Source organism: Ambystoma mexicanum, chromosome 4q (assembly GCF_040938575.1).
Source record: "Ambystoma mexicanum isolate Mex_15411 chromosome 4q, UKY_AmexF1_1, whole genome shotgun sequence".
Taxonomy (NCBI): Eukaryota; Metazoa; Chordata; class Amphibia; order Caudata; family Ambystomatidae; genus Ambystoma; species Ambystoma mexicanum.
The window spans coordinates 108,925,972-108,953,675 of NC_090928.1; the positions used below are offsets into that span (position 1 = coordinate 108,925,972).

Genomic DNA, 27,704 nt, shown 5'->3' on the forward strand with positions numbered 1-27,704 from the left:
TAAATATACATATATATTGAATTATTTAATTAGAATTACAGGGAAAGCAATGCATTATTTGCACAAACATGCCTACACAACTTTTTAACATTGATATAAAGAGCGGAGGACTAGTGTCCTTACCAATGGGTGAGAGGATGTGGATATAAGACAAGATGATGACGGGGAGGTAGAAACATGAACCAAAGACAAGGACGGTAGAGCATGATATAGGAAAGGGATAGTGGAGGAAGTGCTATGTTTGAGGATGAAAGGGTGAGGGATAAGTGCTGTGGGACTGTGATAGAAAGGAAGGGGAGAGGGAGATATGGTGGCGTAGAATGCTATGTGCTCTTCACAAAGGAGGAGAGCTAGGCGATTGGATTCAAATACAGAAAGGGTGGGAGTAGAGCAGAGAAGGAGAGGAAGAGCATTCTAGAAAAGTGAGCTACAAGGGGGAGAGAGTTGAAGGGAGAGGGAGTGCAAGGGGCACGAGAGGTGGTGAGAAGGTGAGTCGAGGATGATTGTGGGAAGTGAGAGGGAGATTAGGGTGTGAGATGGGCCAATAGGTAGGGTGGGGAAAGTGGGACAGGGGACGATGATCAGACTGAGTTTATATTTTGCACTCATCCCTCGTACTCATCCAATTAAGGTTTCTAAGTCTCTCTTTATCAGAATACTGTGTTGAAAAACACATTCTGAGCAGCATAGGCCAGGGAAGAAATGCCCACCAAATCATGGTTCAAGTGGAAAATGGCTATTCCACCTGAGGGCTGAAAATGTCCCCTCCATTTAGATCCTTCCATCTCCAGATTCTCAACAGTAATCCTGGTTCCCTAGGAAACCTGTGCATCTCATCAGTGGAGAATTATTGTAAAATGACTGCAAAACTGATTATAAGCTGTATGGCATGGTTAACTAACAGGAACTTGTATCTCTCGGGTTTGGGGTCTGACACCTTTCCATAATGAATCTGTAGCTACAATATGTTGCTGGGCTGCACACATGCAATATACAATCTTCTGTTTTGTTCCATTTCAAAAGCATAGAATGTGAAAATTGTCTATGCTTGTTTGACGATTCACAGAGATGCATGTGAGATGTTTGCCCTGCTGCACTATTGCACTTCTGTGGCAAGGGTTATGATGCTCTAGAATTGTTATTACAGGTGCCACAGATTATGGGAGAGCTGCAGACATTTTCAGGTGGCTTGTGTGAAAGCCGGGAGGATAGCTCAGTGGCAATGTGTTTCTCTTGGAAGCAAGACAGTGCACAGCAAAACAGGTTTGAATTCTGGGCCTCCGCTTGGAGGCTAGTGTCTGGTATTAAGCAGGTTAAACACGATTAATGAATTCATTGTGTGAAAGCTTGACTGAGAATAAAACAGCAATACGTTATTTTTCTTTAAAAAAAATAGCTGCTGTACGCTAGTTAACTAATGGTGGGATTTATTTGGCTGGATCATCATTGTCTACATGGTCCGAATAGTCTGCCTCATTGAAGCCCACAACATGTTGATCCCAACAGCATTCTTGTTTTTCTGTACAGCCAGTCAGGTTAGTCAGAACCTGGCCTAGCAACGATTTTAATGGCTAGTGTTGCAGTCAAGTTTGTTGTCGTTACAGATAGCTATCGTTCACTGGAACCCCTCTTCTCCCAATCCGCCTTCCCTTACTGCCTCTTTCCAGACTCCATCTGCTTTATACTAACCCCCACCCACATATCCACCCACTTACTGGTCTCCACGTCCAGATGCACCTCACAAAAAGTTCAGGGTAAGCCATGGAAATTAATGGCAGTCAATTTCTTTGAAGTTTTCACTTTGTACATAATGGGCCTCGTTACGAGGTTGGAGGTAGCCATGCCCTTAAAAAGGGCATGGCTACCCCCAAACTCGGGTCCAGCTCCGGGTTCCGCGAAAGGGGAATTACTGGGCCATTCCGACCTTGGAGGGCCCAGTAATTTCCCTTTCGCGGGACCCAGAGCCAGTATGTCCCCATTCCCATTTGAGCCCCCATAGGGCTCAATGGGAATGGGGAGGATGGTATCAGCGGTACTGTTCATAACGGTACCGTTGCTTCCATACTGGTCTGCCCACGGGTGCCGCTCTGCATACCTGGTCGACCAGGCGTCCAGAGCGGCACTCGCGAGCAAACTCGTAATGTTGCGGCATGGCAACAACGGCGCCAGTAGCACTACCGGCGCCGTTGTTACCTTACCACAACAGTCATAATGAAGCCCAATGAGCGGTTACGCATTTCATGTCTTTTTTGTTAAAAAATCATCCCTTCGCGCCCCAGCTCTTTTACGGGTTGTTATTGATGATAATTCTAGGTTCTGAAGTCTTTACCAACTGGTAACAGCCCTTTCCCTTTGTAGAAGGTCCTTGCTCCGATTAGTCCTGTCAACTCTTGCTGGCAGGAAGTTACGAGTAGCTGGCTTTATAACCGAGCACCATTGCTTCATGTGTAGCCATGTTTGTCTGCACAGCCAATCAGGTTGCTTGAAATGTGCATTGTCATGGCCGGTAATCACCTACATTCAAACAAGCTGTGGAACGCAGAGCTAAACCTCGCTCACGTGGGTCTTTCTAATTCTGCCTACGTTTCCATTACTGCCTCCTGCAACTCTCCTTTCCAGAACATGCCTTAGTTCCAGCTTCCTCACTTCCTGCTCTGCTGAAAGTAGGGCCCTGACCAGCCATGGAAATGGAGAGGGGACTCTGCCCCCGAATTTCCCTTTAACATGTTCATGATACCCATCTGCTTTGTGGTGTTTCTGTCCACAAGAAATGGCACACATAAGCTGCATGAGCCATTTCCTTACCCCTTTCCACACCAGGCATGTTCTGTGGTGCTCAGGGCAATAATGCTGCATTATGAAGGCTCTTGTGGCCGACACCACACTGAGAACCTGGCACTACTGCTTCATCCATGCTAAAGACAGAAAGCTCCTCCTTAACCCTTAACGAGTATGCCTGCCCTTTTTCCATAGACTTGATTAAAGCTCTCCAAAAAGTGCCTGGTGGACAACAACAAATAGCTCCTTGCCTGCAGCATATTCAGAACTCACATGAACTAAGAATGGCTCCGCCAGAAAGGCTAAAGGAATGAGATTCTGCATGGAGGACTGATGACATTGTATGCCCAACCACATGGCATGATGTATTCTGTAGTAACCACACCGGAGGCATGTGAAGGTAAGGAGTAGCTTTGTTCCCTGGACCCCATTATCAAGCCAGCAGAATAACCGACAGTGGAATCCTCCACTCCCCTTGCACATAAACAACATATCACATTTTACATTCTAAAGGAACGCTTACTGTATTCAAAGGAACACTACACATAACAGCTAACCAAAACCCCCAAGCGAAACACTACAACACATTGATTGACCGGCAGCGGCAACAGTCCCCGCAGTCATTGTCCATTTGTCAGACTAGAGTTTGCCAAGATTGGCAATATGCCATGACTAGCACCTGGCAGCAAACTCTTTTACTTGTCTGTTGATGCACCATAACAATTAATACATGTGTATATTCATACTTAGTATGCATTATATGAAATAGTAATTGACAGTGTGCTTTTACCTTTTGCCTTCACAACATGGGTAGATTTGTCCTGCTTTTCTTTCTTTTGCTCTGTAGGAAACACATGAACAAATATCTATTAAATTACTATATCTACTACCAGAAAATATATTATGTGCATTTTCATTTTTAAATATCCTATTGATCTACAAACACCTCAACACAAATATGGTAAACACGCATGTGCAAAGACAATAGACGTGGCCTCTGTATAGCGAAAATACAATGATTGCTATTAGCCCACATGAGGTATTTCTGACCAATTAAATTCCGGGGAATGTGGGCAATAAGAGGTGAAATTCAAAAAAATGGTATGCACGATTTGTGTCTTTACTGTAATTGTAAATGCCAATAAAACATTACAAAATAAATAACAGATGACATTGTGCTGTATTCCGAGCAATCAGAATGGCCCACAACCCGCCGGGATTTTTTGTTATACTGGGTTGTGCCGTCTAGCTACACCCGCGACTCTTTTGCACTCTGGCTTCTGTTACTCTGCTTATGCTCATTTTAAACAAGTTCGAAATAAAAAAGGGGTCTCTTGTAAAGGAACTCCTTTTCTGTTTCCATTACTCCCACCAGAATTATAGTAGTTTCTTTGTGTTCAAAGTAAGTTGCATTCAAAGGGCAGACAGCTTTTTGTCAATCTGAAAAAAAGTTCTCAGCTGTTTAGCTCGGGTGTGTTAAGATCCTTGCCCCCAGCCCATCGCCCCACCCCCGAGAGAAGCCCATACTGGGAGTTAAATGCACCAGAGAAAATTTCAATCTAAAATAGACCCCTGTTAAGCAGTGCATGAATGGCTTCTCCAACAGGGAACTTACAAAATCTCCCATCAGATTCTATAGACATAAGCACTGAAAGTCAGTTTAGAAAAGGACACAAAAGCGAAATTAGGATTCGTCCCAATGCACAGTGTGTTTGTGTTCCACAATAGGCTTTTCTAGCTATGAGTAACCTCTTTACCTCTCACACCTGCCCTCATAAGTCACTTTTGGTATGACACATTCCAACACTGGCAGTTTAGTTTCGATACGTCCCACAAAAAGCAATAATGGTTTGGCAATTTCCATAAAACAGCATAGATTTAACGCCTTCCCCCATAGATCAGCATATGAATGACACCTCCCTATTCTACGGCAGTATAGCTATGACACATACCCATTCAGAATTCATGGGTTTCCAGGGGTGTTGCTGGGTCTGGAAAAGATTGGGGGCTATGCTAATGTCGGGCCTATCAGCACTCGGGGATAGCCAGCCTTTTGGTTGTAGCCCCTGAGCTGCCATCCGGGGATACAACCAAGAGACCCAGGGCTATCCAACCCCCCTCTAGAGACGCCTCTGGGTTTGACTCCACCCCAGATAGGACAGTTCAAGTACAATGACACCTATCTTCACACGGCAGTGCAAGCAATGTCACTTGCCATCAAAGGCAAATAGATGTGTGATGTCCCTGTGGTGAGTTGCAGCAACTCCCCAGCACATGTGTGGAAAGGATCAAGCCATGTGAGTTTAGGGGTGATCCCGCAGCCACCCAGTATACTTCATATGGGATTTCTAACAAAACACTGGTGCAAAACTCACAAACATACTTCTATGATGACTCTCAGATATTCGGAGCGTAGCCGGAATACAGTACATTACCCGTTCCACAGTTAAACCCCTTCCAGGCAATGAGTGAAGCTTGGCTGGCCCAACCGGCACATCGCTTGCAATTGAAAGTGAGAAGTATGTGTGACATGAACAAAGAAATTGCCAAACTTACAAAGCAAAAGGCGCAATGGCTCCGGGTAATTGGTTGGAGATGAAGCAAGATGATGGGTGTGTCTTTACCCTGTAGCTAACTAATGCTGCAAACTCCTGCACACGCATCAGAAGTATTCCAAGGTGGTGGGGATGCCGCAAGCCACAGTTAAAGATGCGTAAACAAATATGTGAGTGAAATCACCTCATGGAGAGGACTCCACCAGAAAACTGACCCAGAAGAGGCTATGCTGCTTGCAGGAAATCTGACCTAGAGAGAGATCTCTGAGCTCATCAGAAGGAGGCCAGGTGGTGAGGGACTTTCTAAAGAAGAGATAGCTCTGGCAGGAGGGTGAGATAATATTGTATGTCTCAAAGGACCCTGAATGAGGGGGAAGGAAAACCCAGTATTGTAAAAGCTGACAAAACTAACGGTTTGGGAGTGTCCTTGTATGTTAGTTGAAGAATGAGTGGAAGTCTGGGCGAGACCTCAAGTGATGTTGAAGAAATCCAAGGTTTGGGTGAGAGACCACAAATGAAAGCTGACTAAACACAAGGGCCCTCATTACAACACCGGCACTAAACCATGGCGCTATTAGCACCATGGTTGGTGCCGGTGTTGTATCGAGTCCGCCATGGTGAAATGGGGAAATACGGCCCCATTCCAAGGTTGGCGGGGCGGTATTTCCCCATTTCACCATGGCTCTTCCCATTTCCAATTTTTGGCCCATAGGGCTCTATGGGAATGGGGAAGGTGGCAATTATGGTACCGCAAATTGCGGTACCGTAATTGCCTGCGAGGTCCCTTTGCGGGTCTATATTTTAACGGCTGGTCCAGACCAGCCGTTCAGGTCAGGTCCTGCAAAGTGACCTCGTAGTAAGGCGCTAAGTGGTTAACGGCGCTGCAGCCTTTTACGGCGCCGTTAACCACTTAGCCCCTGGGTCGTAATGAGGCCCAAGGTCTGGGAGAGACCTAGAGTGAACACCTCGAAACTCAGTCCTGCATAGTGTGTTGTGGGAAACTATGTGTATGTTGGAGGACTCAGAGGCCGGGGTAAAGCCGGATAATAGGAAATCTGACACCTGATAGAAGTCTTGAAAGACACAGCAGAAGCAGGAATACCAAATAGGGGTTCCACCCGGGAGGAAACCGCACAGAAGCCCTCAGAGAAGAATGCAATGGTTTTGTTTTATTAGATTGGGTTTGTAAATTTGAAAGTAGGATTTATGAAAACCTGTGCTAACCAATCCTTGGAACATCTGTGTTGAAAGCTTAGGGTTAGGATGATAAAAGTCTTGTTAGGACTAGGTTTTTAAACTTTCAATAGTGTGACCTAGAAGATGCAGGGACTATCTTTGTACTCTCCCTTGCTCTCTATCTGTCTCTCTCTCTCTCTCTCTCTCTCTCTCTCTCTGTCCCTCTATGTCTCATCTGTTCTCTCTCTATTTGGGGGAAAGTCACATAGACAGGTGGGCATCCCCCCCCCTCGACCCTCGATGTGCATACAATCACAGGGAAGCCTGGGAATTTAAGAATGTTCACAGATTTGTATATGTGACACATATGTCTGTGATGTTGAATGCTTGAATCACTAAGTACATCATGCACATTGGGCATGGTCCTCATTTCATTTTTTCCCAACACTCGCTCTAATCTTAAAATGTGTGTAACATTGGTGCATAAATATGGATTCAGAGAGCCTCAGTGTTTGTGCATGAGGATAACATGCCTTTGATGTCAGTCACACCTGGGGTGAAAGGTCTCCATGGAGATAATGCTTCCTTTCCCCATGCTGCAGAATTAGAGCGGGGTCTCAGGCTAAAGAAGCGTGTGCACATGTTCAGTTCACCATACACAAACATCCTCAGCAAATTATATTTATAGGATATGACCAATATGTTTTTTTGCACAGTGTTGCACTTTCTCAAGGTGCCCTCTTGGTGAAAGTTGCATTCATAGTTTTTTACAAATCCAATTTTCAGGTTAGTCGAGATAGAATGGGAGAACTATAACTAATTCCTATCCAGTAGACTAGTTCTGTGGAGGAAGAATGGGTAGCCCTAATCGAGCCATTGAAGAACAATCATAGCACTGTTTTCTGGAAAAAAGAGGTGATTGGGTCATCAAATAATATAAATTAAGCTCATACTTCTAAAGCTGTCTGGTCAACTTACTTTAAAGACCTGTCGGAAAGACAGGGAAACTTTTAAAGTGCATATGACATCTTAGATGTTACAAAGTGAGGTGGTTAATGAGCAACAGTTGCTCTGGCAATTGCCCTTGAACTCCCACCTATTCAGTATTAAGCGCATTATAGCCAAAAGGCACGGGCAGTATAGCTTGGTGGCAACGTGCTTGTCTTAGAAACAAAACAACGCAGAGCAACACAGGTTCGAATCCCGGGTCTGTGCTTAGAAACCTCTTCGGGAAGCATGTAATAAAAAATAAAAATGATAATAAGATATATGGGCTATCTTGAAAATAAAATATATCCAACTAAACTATTCTGATGGTCAAGCAGATGTGCAAACAGATGGTGCTGGAGACAATATAAGGAACACGTCAATTGACTTCTCTAGCACAATAGTGCCAGATGTATTGTGGATTTAAGTTTTTATTTCACTAAGGGATGCCCTCTGATTTATCCCTCCCTTATATATAATCCAACCCCAATACTGGGTCAAGAAACAGACAGTTTCTGAAGTTATATCTCTATTGAAATGAAGAATTTCAACCAAAGTTGACGCCCCACAAATATGCTGGAGGTCGTAGGAAGTTGCCTACAGAAGAAAATCAACCTGCATGCAGAATTCTCAACAATTGTGTAACACACACACACAATCATTCACATGAATCAAATATCTATATTTCTAAGACGCTAATTCTAAATAATACAATGTACACTTTAGACAGCACAATATAATTCTAAGGTATCACTGTCACTTGTTGGCGAGTGCCTTAAAGCTTTCCTTACAAATGCAAACAATTCACTTTCTATTAAATGACTAATGTTTTAAAGAGCATCGTTTTCGTCAATGTCTGTGACATGTATTTGTATCAAAGACAGGTTACATGAACATCAACATTAATAATAAATCACATTTAGTACATATTCCTCCCTCCATATGTAGATGTGATGTTGCAGGCAACTAGCATGTACATATGAGTGAAATACAAGCTGTGGTGTGTTGCATCAAAATCTAGAGGCTTAGGTTTAGGGAAGCTGTGCTATCAATCTAGAACACACATAATATTGATTTATCTACACTATATAACAACACTATATAACACTGACGTGGGTTTATCGAATTCAGGGTCCTTTCACTTCACGAAAATGTTATGGGTGGGATTTGAATGTTCATTTCAAATTGCATAATTCTCTATGAGACTGGAAGTTCAGCAGAACACCCTTGTATCCCAATATGAATATTTAAAAGACTAGGCTCACAAGTCTTAATGTATAAATTCTATGTAAGGCTACGGACCTATGGCCACCGGTTCACAGCCTCAGTGGTTGACTGTATCTGTGAAAACATTAAAACATGCTGTTACATTTACTTGGCTATGGTGTAAAAAGGCTACACGATTTGCAGACAGGCAATGTTTCTATCCCAAATCAGATCTCACTTGGCTTAGAATATAGTGAGAACACAATTTGCATTTCACACTAAAATGCTAAAGCATTCTTTCTGGACTCAGTGCCTACTAAATGGCTCACACTCCCAGATTCACTCGTTCCAGGGACCTACCAGAGGGATGATAACAGAGGATGTATACCAAGTTGCAATGGGGATTTTTATATTCACTTCTGGATAATTATTTTCAGGCACAGAGTCATGATGGGCCCTCACAGCCTCCAGGCAATCGCCCCACTCAAATAGACTGCTTCGCTTTCTGCTTCAGGATTCCTCTTGGGCAAGGCCCATGGTATCTTGCATTTGAAGATGCCATCCCACTTTAGCACTCATCCTGCTTGACAGAGTTACCCCTTTTTGCTGCCTTCATGGTCTTCATACTGAGGTATTCGGTACTTCTCCAGCACAGGCCAAGGATGAGTAGATCATCAGCCAGAAGGGAAGAGACCCCAACGATAGGCTGGGAGGGTAAACCTGAGGCAGCCGATTAGCCATGATTCAATGCTGGAAGTGCCCAGTAAAGCAGAAAATCCTCACCGCCGAGAAGTGCCCCCAATAAAGTGCTAAACACACAACCAGACCGGGGAAGGTGGAGCACAATGGTGACCAACTTGCTTAACAGGGTGGTATCAGATGTCTACAGCCAGTGTGAGACCAACAACACAGCCTCAAGGAAGGAAAAATGGGTGCTGGAGCTCCAGCCCTCAACTCCAAGCACAGTCATGCTGGGCACAATGGCAGCTATCCAGAGGGGCATGCTCAGCCACAGCCTGCCCACAAGCCAGTAGAGATGATTTCTGCTGCTCAGAGAAGTGAGCCGATGCTCAGGGGCCCCTCCAGATGCATTATCTCCAGAGCGGAAGCAGGGGAGCGATTCATGCACCCCTCACACGAACATCAACACGCTATCCATCCATAAGGATCGTGGAATCTTTGCAAGAGCAGGGACAATTTGGCAGCCAGGAGCCTCCAGGTATAAATGGCAGCAGGGCAACTCTGGTGTCAGAAAGGGGCAAATTAGTGTCTTACAGCCTGGACAGCTCTAACGGAACCAGGCACTGCCGGCGCTGCACTCTGCTCCGGGGCACCCTCTACGATGTGACACTGCAGTGTCCGTGCAAGGCAGCTGCAGGGCTTCTGGTCCTCCAGAGAAGTTACCAGAACCAAGGGTAGATAACACTGGAAGGATAATGGCGTGGAATGGGGGTCCATGTTCTCCAGTCTTTGTTGCAATGGTCCAGGCTGAAACACCTCGGTGGTCACGGTCACTTGATTGGAGCAGAGGAGGGCTCCATGCAGGCCGCTAGGAGGACATGGCTGCCATGAAAAGGCAGGCCTCGGTCAGCATCAGGGTCACAGCAGCATTCAGATCAGAGCTGCCCAGCGATTACACCAAAACTCAGTCTGACTGCCCAGCGAATCATCCAAAGGTGAAGCCCATTGCTCCAGGGGCTGAGCATGTCTCATGGGCTCCATGAAGTTGCTAATTCCTCAGCAGTGATAAAGGTTTCATGGATCTTATGACTCTATTGGCCCAGATTGAAACTGCACATCACAGGACTTTCATAGAATGGTTTGACCTACTAGGAAATTACTTTGAATCAGCCTCTAAACACAGGAGGGATAAGAAAATGCGTTTTTCAAATTTAAGTGCAGGTCAAGAAGGGCCATCCAATTGAGATAGTTCTTGAAAAGCTCAGATGATGCCAAAGATACCCAACTTCATAGCTTCACAACCATCCTAAAGACAATTAGTAAGTTGAGGATAGATGACCAGCACCTCTGGAACTGATCTAAATATAATCATGTCCATGTATTTCACACCCCGAAATATGAAATACATGGACATGATTATATTTAGATCAGTCTTGGGGGTGCTGTTCATCCAGTAAAAACATAGAAAAAGGCATATATATATATATATATATATATATATATATATATATATATATATATATATATATACATACTCATTATAGAACCATAAAATTAATAACATTTGAGCACAATCTAACTAGACTCAAAATAGGTGTTAGGTCAGACTTCTATTGTTGGAGGTTCTGCAGTCTCATTTTATTTATTTATTTGTTTATTTTATTTAGCGTTTGTCAAAGTGCCATCCGACTACATGGGAAAGGAACAGGGGAAACAATAACAATGGGAAACATAGTAAATGACAGTCTTGGTCCTACTAGGCCTTGTGGCATGCGGCCGTGCAAGTGCAGTGAGAAGTGCAGGAGATAGGGAGGGAGAGAGGGGGAACAGAGGAGTGAACAAGTGCTGGTGGAGGGCCCGGGAAGGAAGTGCTATGGGAAGCCACAGAGGAGAACCTCTGGCTAAGTGCTAGTGCAGGCGACTCACAAGGGTGGGATGCGGTCACCAGTCAGGGTTCTTCAAGGGCAGTGCAGTGGGGGAAGGGTGCTGGTGTCGACTGGGAGGAAGGACTTGGAATCCTGTGAGAATCATGAGGATCCGGCCACCAGTCACAGAGGCAGTCTGGTGACTAGCAGGGAAGGGAAAGAGGTAAAGAGGTGGAGAACAGCAGAGTTTTGAGCAGTTTTGGAATTTAAGGAGGTCTGACTTAAGTGTGAGATGAGCAGGGAGGCTGTTCCAAAGGGAGGTGCCAGCCGAGGAGAGAGACCTGCCTCCACACTCTACGCTTGGAGAAGCATTTGACAGTCAAAGAGTTGGAAGTAGAGGAGCATAGGGCTCTAGCAGGGATGCTAAGGGGAGCCAAGGAGGAGACACCAACTCCTTGTGAATTTTTCCCCTCTGGTTTTTGGGTATCATACTTTATTTTAGTGGTCATAGGTAGAAGTCCCTTGACACTACATCACTTTTTTCACTGCTTAAGCAACTCTTTGGCTGGGAGCCACAACCCCTTTGTGACATAGGGAGATAATAACACCCAGACATTGGTTTTGGGAGATAAGTTGATGATAGCAAATATTGAGTATTGATGTCACCAGGCGTGCAAGACGATTAGCCGCCTTAGTAGCCCAATGTACATTTAGGGTAGTCATTGAGGTACTAATGGGTTTTTGGGAGTCCTACTCGCTGCCATTTTGTCATTCAGGCTTAATTTTTCAGGACAACCACATTGCTGGCCTAAATCTGGCATTCTGCAAACATTGGGCATCATTACGACTTCGGCAGTAGCCATGCCGCTATTGGCGGCATGGCTGCTGCCGAAATCGGGTCCGGGTCCGGTTTCCCAAAATGGGGAATTACCGGGCCATTCCGAGTTTGGAGGGCCTGGTAATTCATCCCTCCAGGAACCCAGGCCCGGACCTTCCCCATTCCCATCTGAGCCCCCATAGGGCTCAATGGGAATGGGAGAGGGTGCAAACAACGGGCCGATTATGAGCAGCCCGTTGTTTGCTCCCTCTTCCCCTCGCAGGACCCGGTAAGGACGCCTGGTTTGACCAGGCGTTACTTACCGGGTCCCGCGAGAGGAGCTTGTAATGAGGCGGAATGGGTTTAACGGGTCCGCCTCCGTTAGCGGAGCCCGTTAACCCGTTCTGCCTCACTCGTAATGAGGCCCATTGTCTTTTTGTGAGCCCAACATGGCAACCTCTATAAGGGTTTGAACTAGTAAAGAACAGTTCCTGATCCTGGACAGGGCACTACAATTCCTTTGGGGTTGGTTCTGGGTGTATTACAGTTTTTGGGACCAACCTGATTGACTGGATGCCAGTGCTTTTGTTTAACATCCTCTAATAGGATTGCTTGCGAGTAAAGGTACTTTATTTTGGAAGGTAAGCTGATTGGCTTACTTGCTGGATGATTTTACCACTGAAACACATACTGGTGGGACTGGCATGTCTTGCCTGTGCTCCATTTTAATTATTCGGGTGTTGAGCATCAATACTCGGTGTTCCTCATCCAGCTTCGGGTCCATGTACCTGCTTGGGGAAAGCCTTCCATCATGGGACTGTTGTCCAGTCCGTTTTATCACAGCTTAGTTGCATTTATTGCCAGGGTCTCCTGCCTTGTTGCCAGAATCTGAAACCACCTGGAAGTGTTGTGTTAACCGAACAATCTCCCAAATCTTCTTCTATGGGCTCTCCTGGATTGTCACCAGTATTGTACTTTTGTAGGGGGATGTTTTTGTTGGTACTCCGTCCTCTTTGGAGGCATACTTATCCCACTTCTGTATGCGGTCTGCCACTCCTGTGAAAGACAATTGTTCTTCTTTTGGGCTGTCAGGGTCATTGTTGACTCAGGGTGCAAGTCCCTGGATCAACAGATCCTTCATTATGCCCTGTAAAAAGAAGGATTCACTTGCCTGATTGTGCTACACCAACACAATAAGTACTTACGTCTTGCTCCTGGAGTTTTAGGTTGTTCCTGAACTCACCGACAAGAGTTTCTGTGGTCTATGTAAGAAGATCCCTGCTGGCGGACTTCAACCACAATTCCCAATTGCAATGTGGGTGCTTTTCTATTTGACTGCATTCTGTCCTGGGGCTGCTGTACCTAGGGCTTGGCTCCGGATTTTTCTTCTTGAAGCCTTCTCTAGTGTTTACTGGGGGGTGTGGTTGCTGTTATCTCTGCACCTGTGGGGATGAATTGAGTTTTACCTTGGCTTTTCATCACAAATAGATGTCCACCTACGCCTATACACTTGGTTCCATTGGTTTCCATTGGGCACTTTTGGCACAGTAGAACCTGACTTTCGTTGCCCTCCTGGTTTTCAGAATATTGTGCACACCTATTTTACTACCTCCACGTGTTTTACCACTTTGCTGTGTGCATATATAATATGTGTAAGACTTACATGGAGTGTAGTAGGTTACTTGTGACTGAATAAAGTTTGACAGCCCAAATTCAAGCCCATAATAGGGCTAACCTGAGTGCCAACTCTTTGACCACAAGATGACGCCTAATTACAACTGCAGTAGAACAGAAGAGTAACTGCAAGGGATTCTCAGGAGTGTTTTTTGAAGGTTTTGTCAGTAGTTTGAAGGGTCCCATTTTGTGTACCACCACAGTTCACTAGGTATCTGCAATAGCACTGCAGTCTTTAACTGGAGCCAAAACAAAGTGGCCCTTAAAGATTTGATTAGAACTGAGAATGACCCCATACATCCCACTCTAGACCAGCTCACTCTTTTCTAATTGGTGCTTCGAGGAGCCAGAGAAGTAAGGTTGCCCCCCCTAATAAGTATACCATTCTAATACAACTAGCAGTGTCCTCTCATGAATACCTTGCATCTCACACATGCCTCATCATCAATACCATCACATGTGTCTTGGAGCTATTAGTCTTCAGCCCCTTTGTGGCACAATGCTACCTGAAACTTACCATCAACTTAGTGAGACCATGTTCTATTTCTGAACGTTGTATGCTAACAGGAGGATGGGGGACCATAACAGAGTCATTGGTGGGGTGTAATTGCCCGCCTGAACAGCCATACAATCAAATGATTAATGAACAGGCTCTGGTTGAAAGCCAGGGCACACACTTGTCTAATTCCCTTCAAGATTGGAAAGTCATATTTCACCACCCACTATGGCCATACCTAACCTGTCATTTGGTATTGTCATGCAAGACCGAAATAACTATCACTAGAGCTCAATCCATCTCCTTCCTCAAAAGGGCTTCTCACAAGAGATCCTGATCGACCAAGTCAAAGATTGCCATAAGGTTGAAAAAACCTAGATTTTGCAAGCCCTTACATAAGTCAATACACTTGGTCTAAAAGAGCCTAAAGTTTAGGCCCTGTTCCAGTCTATGTACCCATAATAAACTCTCCCTGTATCATGGGACGGATAGCACCATTTTCTATTAACCTGAGTATCCTAAAGAGGATCACTTTGCAGAATATTTTGCTCAAAGTAATTGGTAGTGATATGGGTCTGTAGTTACCAGGATCACTCCAGTCCCCTTTTATAATTTTGTGACCCCTTCTTCCAATTTTCAGATAACCAGAAATGGCCCAGAGTCTACAATAGCATTGAGCAGGCTACAGATGACTAGGACCATATTTTACTTTCAGACTTGGAAAGATCATTGTTAAGGAGGTGCCGAGGATCACACAGTCAGGAAAAAAACTCAATGACGGAGGACTCAGGTGCACTTCAAAAGTAAGCTTTATTCAGACAATGAATCAAAGCCAGGACAGCATACAAGCATTTCCTCTTGTAGCTCTCATATTCCAGATGATTACAAGTTGCTTTTGTTACATAATTATATCAGCCATGACGTCACAACTATCTGATGGCACCACCTTGGCCCATCCTACCTTCAAATACTAGTTTTAATACATCACTATAGGGCTTACTGATTGGTTGGTGCTATCCATTATGGGTGGTGTGGTAAGGGGACCTCTTATTGGCTGGCATCTAGCCTACAAACCTGGACAATGTGTCAGGACATCAAGATACAAGTGAGACACAAGTGGGGAAGAGACATCTATGGTCTGTCATAGTTGCAATTAAAGAATACCTCTAATCAGTCCAAGGCGATTAGACCTCTTTTATTCTTTGAACTTAGCCTTGTGTGTAGTCTGGTTTCTGCGTGGAATCGGTACTTGCATTTTCGACTGCGTGACAAAAATGTGTTACTATACTCTTGTTCCCCAATAGCTAACAAAGAAAACATTTTAAAATGATTGGTCTTAGCCACAAAGCCTAGATCCTTCCAATGCTTAGTCCAGGCATCATTCTTCTTCCTGTTCACCAATGCATGGTTTTGATATCTTGCTAAAAGTGTTAAGCAAAGTGTTTTTCCCCACTTTATCAACACGCATTTTTTTGCTGTCTTCTTTGTGAACTTTTTGCGCTACAATGCAGGATTAGTGTTTTACAAAGCAGATCACAGTGCAAATTACAGCATTAAGCATTGGGCAATGTATTCTCTGCTGTTTAAGCAGTTCCTGCTGGTCACTGGGCCTTTTCTGGTAGTTTCATCGTAAAGGCAAGTATTTTCATATTTTTTTAATTTGTGTCCGTCTTCATCAATTATTAAGATTTGGAACATGTGGTAGGTCAGAAGAATGAGACAGAGTGAGGGTTGGCATTTTCACACTTATTCATATTGACATTATAAGTCAAAAAGGCCTGTCTTTCCCTAAATTCGGCGTTTGCCCTACCTAACATGACTCTAACTAGGGTGCTCGTTGTGAGTATAATTGTGCAAAATAATAGCCTGTCCTGTATCCGAAAACTACCCTATTCTATCCCTACCACTATTAAAAAAAGGCTCAAAAGAAAAGGGTTCCAGGATAATTACTCCCTTCTCCTGGACAGCCTATTATAGCCTTGACAAGTCTTTCTTAAGATGGCTTCTAGAAATATGTGGATAAGTTCCTTCAGTTCCTCAAAGGGGCTTTTGTCTCTCCTGTGTTTTCCCTTCTCTTCAGTTCGAGGTCTCATTGCACACATGTCCTGATTCCTTCTCTCTTTCAATTATGAGTTTTACTGGTTCCTCTCTCCTTTTTACTTTCTTTCCACCTATCATATACTCTCAAGCATACACAATTCTCTTCCTGGTAGCACCACTCTTTATGCAATATTTTATTGTACTGGGATGAGTACTATTGGTTTGTTGGTACTCTTCATTAACTTTCAAACATTAATTTGTACTGGGACGAGTATGATTGGTCCCGTGATAGTCTGCACTAGCTTTCTGACATTCATATATACTAGGATGAGCATGATTGCTCCTGTGGCACTCTGCATTCATTTTCTGACATACAATTATACTGGGATGAGTATGATTGGTATTGGGACACTTTTCTTTATTTTTCCGCCGCACTGTGTACCCAACCCATGGTCTCCCACCGCCCCCATTACCTTCCCTGTATTGGACTGGTGTTACTCATTCTTCCTGCTGGGTCAGGTTTGCCCAACTGATACAACCTGCTTGGGCTCTTTGTTCTTTCTTCATTCCTTACATGGCTCTGATGGGCCTTTTCTGGTATAGTCTCGCCGTAGCTGAAGGACTTCTCGGTCCACCCTCTCTGGGTCATGCCACTGCCTCCAGGTGTACTTCTGAAACTCAGATTGGCCTCCTGTTTTTGGAGTGTTTCCTCCTTCGCCCGGTCCACAGTATCCACTCGAATATGGACTTCTCACCTTCTCTGGACTGCACTCAGCCCAGGTTTGAACTTCTCAGGCTCCCAAGAGCAAGACTATTTTCAATGGTCCTCCCTGTTCTTAAACACATACTACATTGTCGCTTTCCATGATGGATTTATTATGCCTTGTTCTATCTTCTTTGTGTCAGTGTGGTTGACTGCCAACCACTGATTACTCGTCATGGCTCTGGTATTCTTCTTCTTCCCAGCATGATTGTGTGGTGAAAACTGATTACTAGTAATGTTACAGTACAGTAACACTTTGTGACTGGTTTGGACTGAAGGTTTTGATGATATTCTTCTCGCTTCCTCATGAAGGTTTCTAGGGAGTTCCTGGGCAGAACAGGAGTCCTTGTCCCCAAAGGGGAGTCTCTCCCTGTGAGGTGCTGCTTGCCTCCATCCCTAGAGGGATTGTTGCCTAGCGGCCTCACCTCCTACTGTCAAAGGGAAGGGTTCCCCACTGGGGATAAGTGTCGAGATCCTGTGAAGCGTCACAAAGGTTATAAACTTCACAGCAAGCAGAGAAATGTTGGAAACACTTCCCCCTTTGTTGACACTCTGTTAGTGGTTCTTGTTCAGTATTTGGGGGAGAGACAAGGTAACACTGAACAGAAACAAAGAGCAGATTCATGTTCACTGAGGTCCCACACAGAACTTTGTTTGAAAACCATAATACATTGTTGTGGTAAAAAAACAAATATTGCAAACTTCATCCACAAACACACTCATAGGAGATCTGCCCTGTTTAGGATATCCTACACAAATAGTTAGTAGTAATCTAGAAACGGTTTCAGCAAACTAAGGTAATACCAGCAACCCAACCGCTGTAGCCTCAACATTCTTGCAAACTTGTATGACTGTAGAATGTGAAACGCTGCCAGCATTTTCATAGTGTAAGATTTGCAAAAGATAGTGATAGAAGGAAACATGAAAAAGTGGTAAAGCATCCAGATTAGCAAATAGGGAGACTATATGAAATGCACCTGGCAGAAATTCTGCATATCAAGCTACTGTTTTAAGATGACTAAGTAACTTGGATAATTAACTGTTATGTTGACCTTCTGAGTTGTAAACCCCAGCACCACTGTCGATCAGTGCTGTTGATATTGTTTTGCACTCTTTGATGAAATTGTATGATGTACTGTTCCTTCAAAGTAGTTCTCATACAGATATATTCAAAATAACATTGGCATAAACATATAGCAATCACTGTCTACCAACTCAAAAAGATCAGTTTCACTCGGGATGATTGACAGAGGTGAGATGTGTAGCCTTCATGGAAATATCAAGAGAAAATTCCTAATAACCTCTGGGAGAGTGCTTCGCCAGCTTTCCTTAATCTGGTTGTAGAGGGGGCAGTAACTTTAAAGGACAGATTGTGTGTGTCTTCGAGTAAAGTTTGCAAGCAAAATGTAGTTCTTGGAAATAAGTCTGCAGGGAGCTACGTAAGGCTAAAAAAACTGTCCTAATGAAACGTGTTCAATGCATGCTAAGCCAAGTAAAAGCGTTTTAAAATGACATATCAAGAAACAGAACAGATATTGATGTAAAATGTCTAACAAATATGCTATTCTCAGTGAGACGTCACATTGTCTTTTAATCACAAATTCCCAACAAGTTCAATTAAGACAATGTCAAATAGCGAGAAGCCCAAAGATTAAAGCTGTTATTTAATATTCACACAATTTTAGATAAATCCACAGCTGGTAGAAAAATCTTGTTATATTTACAAGGTCTTCAAAAATCTGACCATGTTAATGTCAATTGTGGATAGACATGATCTTTGTGTTTAACAAACAATAATATGGCTTTGCTAATGATATTGAACTAATCAAAAGATTCCGAATTTATTTTTAAAGAAGGAGTGGTCGGAAATAATAATCACCAAATTCCCAAACATTTGGGGTTTCCCCACAGGTAGCAGAGAAAACTTAGGAAAGAGAATGGAAAGGTTGGCGACCCATTCATTGTGCTACTAAAACCAATTATTAAGGATTCAAATGTGCACCTCCTAAATAGTACGTGTATACTTCAATTGTTGCAGTAAATTTTGTATGTGAAAGTTCTTACTACCCTACTTACAGGTACAGTGCATATTGAACTTTTGGATCACAACATTACTTCTCAGGTAAACATACATTTAGAGAATACAGCCATTATTACAGATTATCATTTTAAATAATGCTGTATTATTTCTTCATCTATTTAAATTGCCACCTTTTTTGACATAAACAGTGACGTCTCTGTATTACAATACTCATTTGGTGCCATCTCTCTTTGAATGGGCAATGTGAGAAGCAAGAACCTTATAGGATAAAATAAAATACTATTCACTATAACAGTGTTTGAAGCACGAAGAGTTCATTTATTCCAAGTGCCTGGCACATTTTTGTACTACCCCCCATTAAACGGAACCAGTTAGAAATCAGCAAACCGCCACATGCTGATTCCATTGAAAAGGCAGAGTGTTGTAAATGAACTCCCCTTTTGGTATTCACAAAATTCCATGATGACCTCTTTAGACCTTTTTGGCAATGTGGATTTCGTAATAAAGGTGAATTGTGGCAGAAAGTCTGATTAACATACCATCATCATCTCTCTTCAAATGAACCAAATGTAAAGCAAAATGTTAAAACAGTTGGAGACATTGCCCAATCTTCATGCCCACTGTTGCACCTATTACTGCTGCTTGGCGTTACCTTTATCCTTCACAGAAGACTTAGGTGCCACTTCTTTTTCTCTGGAAGGCTCTGTAAAAAAAAAAAACATATTCACATTAATAAGTGTAAAGTCAAAGAAACAGGTAGCATTCGATAGCAAGCACCTGCCAGAAACTTTATGGAAAGTCTTCGAGAACATATGGAGGATTCATTCGCTACTTTTCATTTTGACAGGCCCACAATTATTTTGCTTCTAATGTGTCAGAGATCCCTGTTTTAAAATTGTCAAGCATTTCGATAATGCCTGTTATGCTTAGCATGCAGTTGAATTCAGTACCGGTGCTCAATATACACAGAAGCTACTACTGACTAGAGTGCCATGTAAAAAGGTCTAATTCTTTACACTACAACATACTCGGTTGAGGAAATGCGTGTTCTGCACTTCATGTATAAAGGCAAATTGAAGACAATTGGCCTAATTTACAAAAGTGTTTTTAATGGAAAAATCCCATGGAAAAGCACTTTGTAAATCAGGGCCAATGGGCCTTTTGAAACCTTCCTGCTTGCAATTGCTGACACCTATGCTTCACTTGCTATGGTCTGGAACTTTGCTCTACAACTTTCACAAAGGTGCTATTCTCACCAAATACCTCCATCTCATTACCCCTGAAGGCAAATCTGAGTTATCCTTTGTGTTAACCAAATCACTCCCCAAATGACACAAGGTAGGAGTTGACCGAAGTGAAATGGGGCTGATTTAAAAAGAAGTTACCAGTTGAAACGTGTTATACTCTTCACTTACTCCTTAGGAGGGACTATTTGATTCACAAAGAGGTTACTGGGATATTCTCTCATTTACTCCATTCTTACTACCAGAAAGATAAGAGCAAGTCAGGAATGAAACAGAGTTCTTAATGTCTTTGTGAATCAAACAGTCTGTAACCAGGAGTAACTCAGAATTAATGCTAGGGCCAGATTAACTAACAATTGATATTTTATAAATAAAATGATGCAGTGGTGCATCTAAGAAAGGACGGTCTGCTAACGAGACACTGCTTTCCTAAAGCTCCATGCAAGAAAGACAGTGCACAACTGCTGCATCAGTATCGTGATTCTACATCTCTGGCCTAATAACATGATAACTGTTGTCATATTCATCTGGCAGGTTACATGATAAGAATAAATCATACCAGGGTTTAGTGTGGTGACTGGTATCCTGAAAATGTCAACAGTTTGAGCTCAGGTAAGCTATAGAAAGGCTATGTGGAGTCATGGCTAGCCTGCCTGTCTATACTTCCACACGTGAGACAGAAATCAGCGTTGCTGTCTTTGTTGATTTTCTGGAAGGTATTCTGGGAACCATACACAAAGTCCGGCCTAACACTGGGGCTTGCATCCGAAAGTGCATTTGAAGCTGCAGGTTTGGGAATGGGTTGGGATAGAGTAGCCACAGAGCACAGAGAATGTGTTTACTATCTTTCTTTTCAAAGGGGCTCTCCTTTCTTCTTGTCTCCACCCATTCTTGCAGAACAAGGCACTTTAGGTATGATGCAAGAAAGCAAGGACCATCTGTCACAGCGACAAGGATTGAACTCCTTACAGTAGACTTGCTTTTGCTCAATCATCTGGCCCTTTTGCATTTATAAGGAAGTGACCTCCCACTACATCTTTGATTCATTTTGGAAAATAAGAATTGATTCACCTATATTGGGTGTGCAGTCCATTCCAAAGCCCTCCAGTTGAGAGGCGAATATAGAGTGGTTCCAAGGCAGAGATGAGCTCTGATCCCCAGGTAACAATGGGGAGACTTTATGTTGGACCAAAGCCTGCACTATGACACCTGCAATGGAACCAGGCTCCTCACCGCAGGTGAAGGACACTGCCAGTTTCACCTAGGCTCCCTTGAATGGGAGTGAAGAGAAAACAGACTCACCTTCTCCAAGAGCACTGGGATTTGGACTCACAGCAACCTCCGAAGCTCAAAGCTGCAGGGCTCCCATTTTTCTATGTTTCAAACCATCCTCAAACCTAATTTGTCCAGGTCCTAATCCTTTGAAACATACAGCTCCCACGGTGCTCCCTTTGGCACTATTATTGAACTTTAAACCGCTGTTTGCATCCATTACACTAGTTCGACCCTATCAAAGCAGCCACAGCAGCATCTTCAAACAGCACCTAGAACTGTACTATCACCTGCTTACTCGACCCAGCATCAGTCATCATCTCAAACCAGCTTGACCGATGACCAACCTGGTGGATTCTTCTTACAGCACTGTTCTGACGCCACACCGAACCACGCTCAACTCCACTTCAAACCCAACTCAAAGCAGACCCGCCACCTGGATCTGCACATCTCGCCACATTCTGACCTTCATGAATAACACCAATATGTCCAGTTTGACAGTTTTGTACCTCCCAGAGCAGATTGAGGTACCTTTGATAGGCCCAGGCCTTTGGTCAACTCGTGTGACCATAGTGATTGATACGCCACCCTTTCGCAGCTTTTTCAAAGAGATTTCCTTTTCCCAGTATAACTTGCAATTTCTTGCCTCTACAGCCTGTCATAGTACCCAGAGTGGTTTCACATGCATGTTCTACATTTTCTGTGTTCTCTCCAAAGGGCTGGTTTTAGAAGTGTTCTTTGAGATAGCTAGGAGCATACCCTTATTGGACATTATTTTATTTAGGAGTATTTGTACTTTTTCTATTTGTGTTGATACTGTTAACACATGCACACCCTTCCTAAGGCTATGGCCTACACTTGGCCCACATTACCTCAAAAAAGCAAAGGAGTTACATCTCTTGGCTGTGCCTCTTTCACCTTAAGATTGGGTTCGCTGTTGGTTTGTGGTGTAATGATGTGTAGGTGGGTTAGCCACTAATCACCCTTGTACTCCTGCAGAGTTGTAGTTATTTATTCACAGGTATCGCACGTGTTGGTTGTAATATGGAATAGAGCAAAGTGGTTGTGTCCTATTCTATCTTATCTAAAAACCTTTGCACTATGGCTAACATGAATCAGACTGTTTTTTTACTATGTTTGCTGTGTGACATAAAGATAATTGTGTTGACTATGGTGCTTCTTTTCATGTTACAAAGCGAGCAGAGTAAAACAATACAACTGCCTTATGCTGTATTTCAGAAGTATACTGTATTTTGAACTGCAGTGAGCTATAGATAGCAAGCAGTAATAAAACAATGAATGAGAATTTAAAATAGAAAGTTAGAGCAATGTCATTTGTTATTGTCGTGAGAAAATAAAATAGTTTAAGTGATTCATATAAGCAAGTGTAAAACATGGCTGAGAACAGTGTATGGGATGGACACGCATATTTACATAAAGTATTTATCTATGTCTTCAGGAGTATGTGCGCACAGCTATAATACATATAGTAAAGTATATTCTACATCGAGAACAGTCAACTATCATGTGCCTCATGATTAGATTCATGTTTAAATCTTAACCTGCTCTCACTAAATTCATACAGAGGAGTGCCTATATATGTACTTTTTCGATTGTCATATTTTCTTGATTTGCATCTTTAAAAGATCTGTTAACGCACGGACTCAGGCAGTCCTTGAGCCTACACAAACAAGTTTCCCACATTTGTTGACCTATGACCTCAGTGCGCCCAAACAGATGTGATCTCTTATGGTAAGTACTTTTGACAAAACCCCACAAGACAAATGGGTTGGGTCTATTCTCATTGACCTTTAAGCTTGTCTAAGTATCCATTTGTCACCTTCTGTTGACAGATTACACTTTTGAAATGTGGCACCACGTCAGCAAAGATATGACACCTTACCTAAAGAATACGCACATCCTTAGCAGGTAAGATTAGATCCTTTGTTATTATACCTACACTTAAGATGCACCAGAAGATTCATTCACAGGCCCTGGCATGACTGACTTCTTTTCTCTCTGATTGACCCTCCCAGGTTCAACTTGGGTCCTTCCTCTCCTCCATCTCTATCTCTACCTGTGGTGTCCCCCAAGGGTCTAACCTCTCTCCCTGGCTTTTCAACCAATACCTGGCACTTCTTGCTTATCGCATTGCCTTGGACTGCCCCAACTTCCAGTGTTATGCATATGACACTCAGCTCATTTTCAGGCTTCCCTCATCTACCTCCTCTCCTTCTCTCAATTCTGACTGTCTGTCCGCCATCCAGGAGTGGTGTGCCGCCAATGATCTCTGCCTTAATGCCAGTAAGATCAAGATTCTCCTCATCGGCACACCCACACCCTCCTTTCCTGTCACTCTCTGCCCGGCCTCTCTTGGCCCTCTTCCTCCTCCCACCGGTGAGGCAAAAAACCTCGAGGTCATCTTCGACTCCACACTCTCCTTCTCTCTTCACATCTATGATGTCTCTAAGAAGTCACACTACCAGCTGCACCTCCTCAGAGGTATTCCTCCTTTCCTCTCCTTCCCCCAGAAGCTCACTGTCTCCAGAGCTCTGGTTCTCTCTAGGCTGGACTATTGCAACAGCCTTCTTCTAAATCTGCCTGCTTCCACCCTCTGCCCTCTGCAACTCATCCAGAACAGGACTACGAGACTTGTCTTTGGCCTCAAGCCCAGGGATCATATCTCTTCAGGACTGAAATCTCTGCACTGGCTCCCAGTGGCTGCAAGGATAAAGTTCAAAACCCTCTGCATTGTCCACAAGGCCTTCTGGGGGCTGGGGCCTCAATACCTTCAACTCTCTCTTCCTAAATATCTTCCTTCTGGAGCTCTTCACTCTTCCGCCTCCAACTCCCTCAGGGTCAGTCGCTTCCCCAAGCAACAAGTTGGTGGTAGATCTCCTTCTTCGGCTGGGGCCTCCCGCTGGAACAGCCTTCCTGCCCCCCTGAAACTTGAGGAGAACCATCTCCAGGTCTGGAAGCACCTCAAAACCTTTCTCTTTGCTTCTGCTTTCTCTCTTCCTCTCCCCTGCTGATTTCCTGGCTGAAACTAACACTGCACTGGCTACCTGGCCACCCTTTGTTATCGGGCCTAGGTCCCCGCCCCCGCCACTTGCACATCTGCACTGCCTTCCTTGCAACCCCACACTTGGGGACTGTTTTTCTGTATCCCTACAGTCCCTTTACCAGCACTTGACACTTGATGCCTGCACTTACCCTTTACCCTTGCACTTGCCAGCTGCTGGCTGTACTTTACTTATTGTTACTTATTCTATTATCCCTTCGACTGCACTTTCCCCTTGCACTTTCCTCTTCCCCCTTCCTATGCACTTGCGTGATCTGAATGTCACCTGGCCTAGTAGGATCGTTGTCTGTCTTCCCTCTGTTCCCCCTCCCTTGCCTCGTCGCGCCTTGAAACACTTGTGTATAGGCGCGTTATAAATGCCATATCATATCATATCACTGGAGACTTACCATTTTTCATACTTTTCATCTATTTCTCCCAGATTTTTGGATGGGACCTATCTCAAGATTCTGACTAAGGCGGTGTTAGCCTATAGCTGCATTTGAGCACCGGTTTATGCATACTTAGGACCACCGAGGTAGGCAACCTGTCTTCTTCTCATAGTTACCAGTGTGTATATCCATGATGGCAGATAACTATATTAACTAGTCATATAATGGTTGTACAATTATATGCTATCTTTTTTGACAAACCCTGTAAAACTCTATACAAGAAGCCACAGCCAGACTCAGAGAATAGACTACGAGAATCGACTACGAGGATCATTGTGATCTCCAATGTACGCTTGTAACACTCCAAATAGCCAATTAAGGTGATATGTTCATTCATTTATAAGATGGCTTGTCCCTTTCTCTAGAGAGGTGTTTGACTAGGAAACATGTACATTGAACAAGTGTGCATTGACTTTAGTCTTTCATTTGCTTTGTATATGAGATTGGAGTTTGAAGACTGAACACATGACTGAAATTTAGTTGTTTTACTCCTGATAAAGGGAATGTTACTCCCGAAAGGAGTTGAGCTCTTTTTAATATATGTATTTTGCACTTTCTGTTGAATTGTTTTGTTTGTAATAAGGACACTGTGTGCAATACATTTTGATTAAATTGGTCACATTGAATCTATTGAATGAATCTTATTACTGGAGATATTCCATCTCTTAGATGATTGAATTTGACATATGAAATCCGTCATTATCTAGACAAATCGTGACTGGTCATATTTGCAGCGCAGAGGGTGAGCAGGCAACAGGTGTCCACCAATTGAGGGCACTTGATGTTTCCTAATGCAGTAAATGCCACAGAACATTTGTTTATGTTTACACCAACAACTGCTTTGAATCAAAAATCTAACATTTTAAGCAATAAGCCTCGAGCAGGGGCGGGAATTACCGGTGCAGGTAGACCAGGGTACTAATAGTGTCTTTTTATTTCCTTTGTGAAACAGCTTCGGCATTTTGCAACTGAAATAAAGAAGAACAAAAAAAGATGTTCGACATGGAACAAGCTGACGGGACTATACGTAGTCCCTTCTCCCTTTCCATGGCGGCCATTGAAATATGATTGAAAAAAGAAAGTCCCTTCACCCTTCCCATGGTGCCCATTCAAAAAGGAAAACAAAAGGTCAACAAAGAAGACGGTTTGCATCGAAAGGCGAGAAGGGAACAAAGAAAGAAAGTCCCTTCTCCCTTTGCATGGTGGCAATTGAAATGTGATTTAAGAAAATTAAGATGAGAGTCAGGCATCGGGGAGAACGCACTACATGTAGTCCCTTTTCCCTTTGCATTTCAGCCAGGACGTGGCTGCAATTGGCCTGACAAAGGCTTTATCAGGCTGGTAAAGACCTGGCGAGGGCCAATCAGATTGCTTGTTGCAAACTGATTGTCCTTCGCTGTGAACTAAAAATTGTAATTTTTTTGATCGACTTTACTGTCCTGTTTTTCAGTTCACAAGACCTCTATACTAACATTTGTCAATGACTGACCACACCGCTGTGTTTTCCTGCTGTGTTTCTCCTGCACCTTGCTCTGGTGGAAGGCGATTGCAAGACATGCAGGGGCAGGTGATGTCTCTGCAGCCCCAGGGACATTTTAACGTCAGTCAGAGCTGTTTGTTATTGTGCCTTTTAATGCTTACTCCTGGGAACTAAGGGCTGCGTGACTGGGAGATTACTTTTCTGACTTCCGTGACACTGAGCTTGAATCAGGAGTATTTACTGAGACAGACAGCCTGGACTCCATTGAGAAAATTTCACCTCAGGGGTCGGGAATGTGTGCTGGGACTGTCAGGGGAGGAGCCATTGCTAGAAAGCTGTTGATGACAGATGACAGGACCAATGACTGAAGGAAAGAATGGCAAGATTTGACAGTTGGGGATTGACAGTTGCATGCCTGATGTGAAGGTAAGCTGGTACTGGTGGGGTATTTGGTTTTCAGGCAAGAGAGTTTATGAATATGTCCCTGAACTAGGGGCTAATCCTTTGAGAAATCCCATTGCACTCCCTCGCCCCAGGTGTGGTGAGACCCCCTAACATACACTGATAGACTTGTCCAGAACTTGTGTGGCCTCAGGTTATCTGAAGTAGACCACACAAGAAAGGGAATAGCTAAGGGTTAGTCTGGGCAGAGCACCTGGCAGGATTTATGGTGAAAGAGTGCTATAAGTTACATCTAAACTGACGGGCTGCCAAGAGGGCTGTGAACGAGATGTGTGCAATTAACAGAGAAAGCGAGAGACCATCTACCCATGGTGCCCTGCAACTGGCATGGAAGCAATGATTGTATCTTTTAAGATAATGAGGGTCCACAAGCTCCAAAGCACTCCCTCATTTAGCTTGGAGGGTGATGGTCCACAAACTTTCCAAACTATCCATCATTATGAGGGAAATCCAGGTGAGGGTCGAACAGTGTCCTTTACTTATTTATTTATTTTAAGCTCTACTAAAGAGTTGATGTTCCACAAACATTGTTTTAAAGGTGCTCTGCAGGTGAAACCACCAAAGGAAGACTCTGTGCTTACATGTCGATGTACCACAGCTGGCAAGCATGCTGTGATACCACAGGTGCGTTATGAGGTTGTTTGCTCCTCAGCA

At 43.6% G+C, this 27,704-nt stretch overlaps 1 protein-coding gene across 50 annotated transcripts in view; it reads right to left on the reverse strand.

Annotated features, from left to right (window-relative positions):
- Positions 1-27,704, reverse strand: part of TRDN (triadin) — a 1,596,486-nt gene that overhangs the window by 538,850 nt on the left and 1,029,932 nt on the right. For all 50 annotated transcript variants that reach the window (XM_069607588.1, XM_069607568.1, XM_069607599.1 and 47 more), the window contains 2 exons: positions 19,732-19,782; positions 3,569-3,619 (listed from right to left, as the gene is read on the reverse strand). In XM_069607588.1, coding sequence (XP_069463689.1) covers positions 3,569-3,619; positions 19,732-19,782 — 102 coding nt within the window. The remainder of the gene's footprint in view (positions 1-3,568; positions 3,620-19,731; positions 19,783-27,704) is intronic.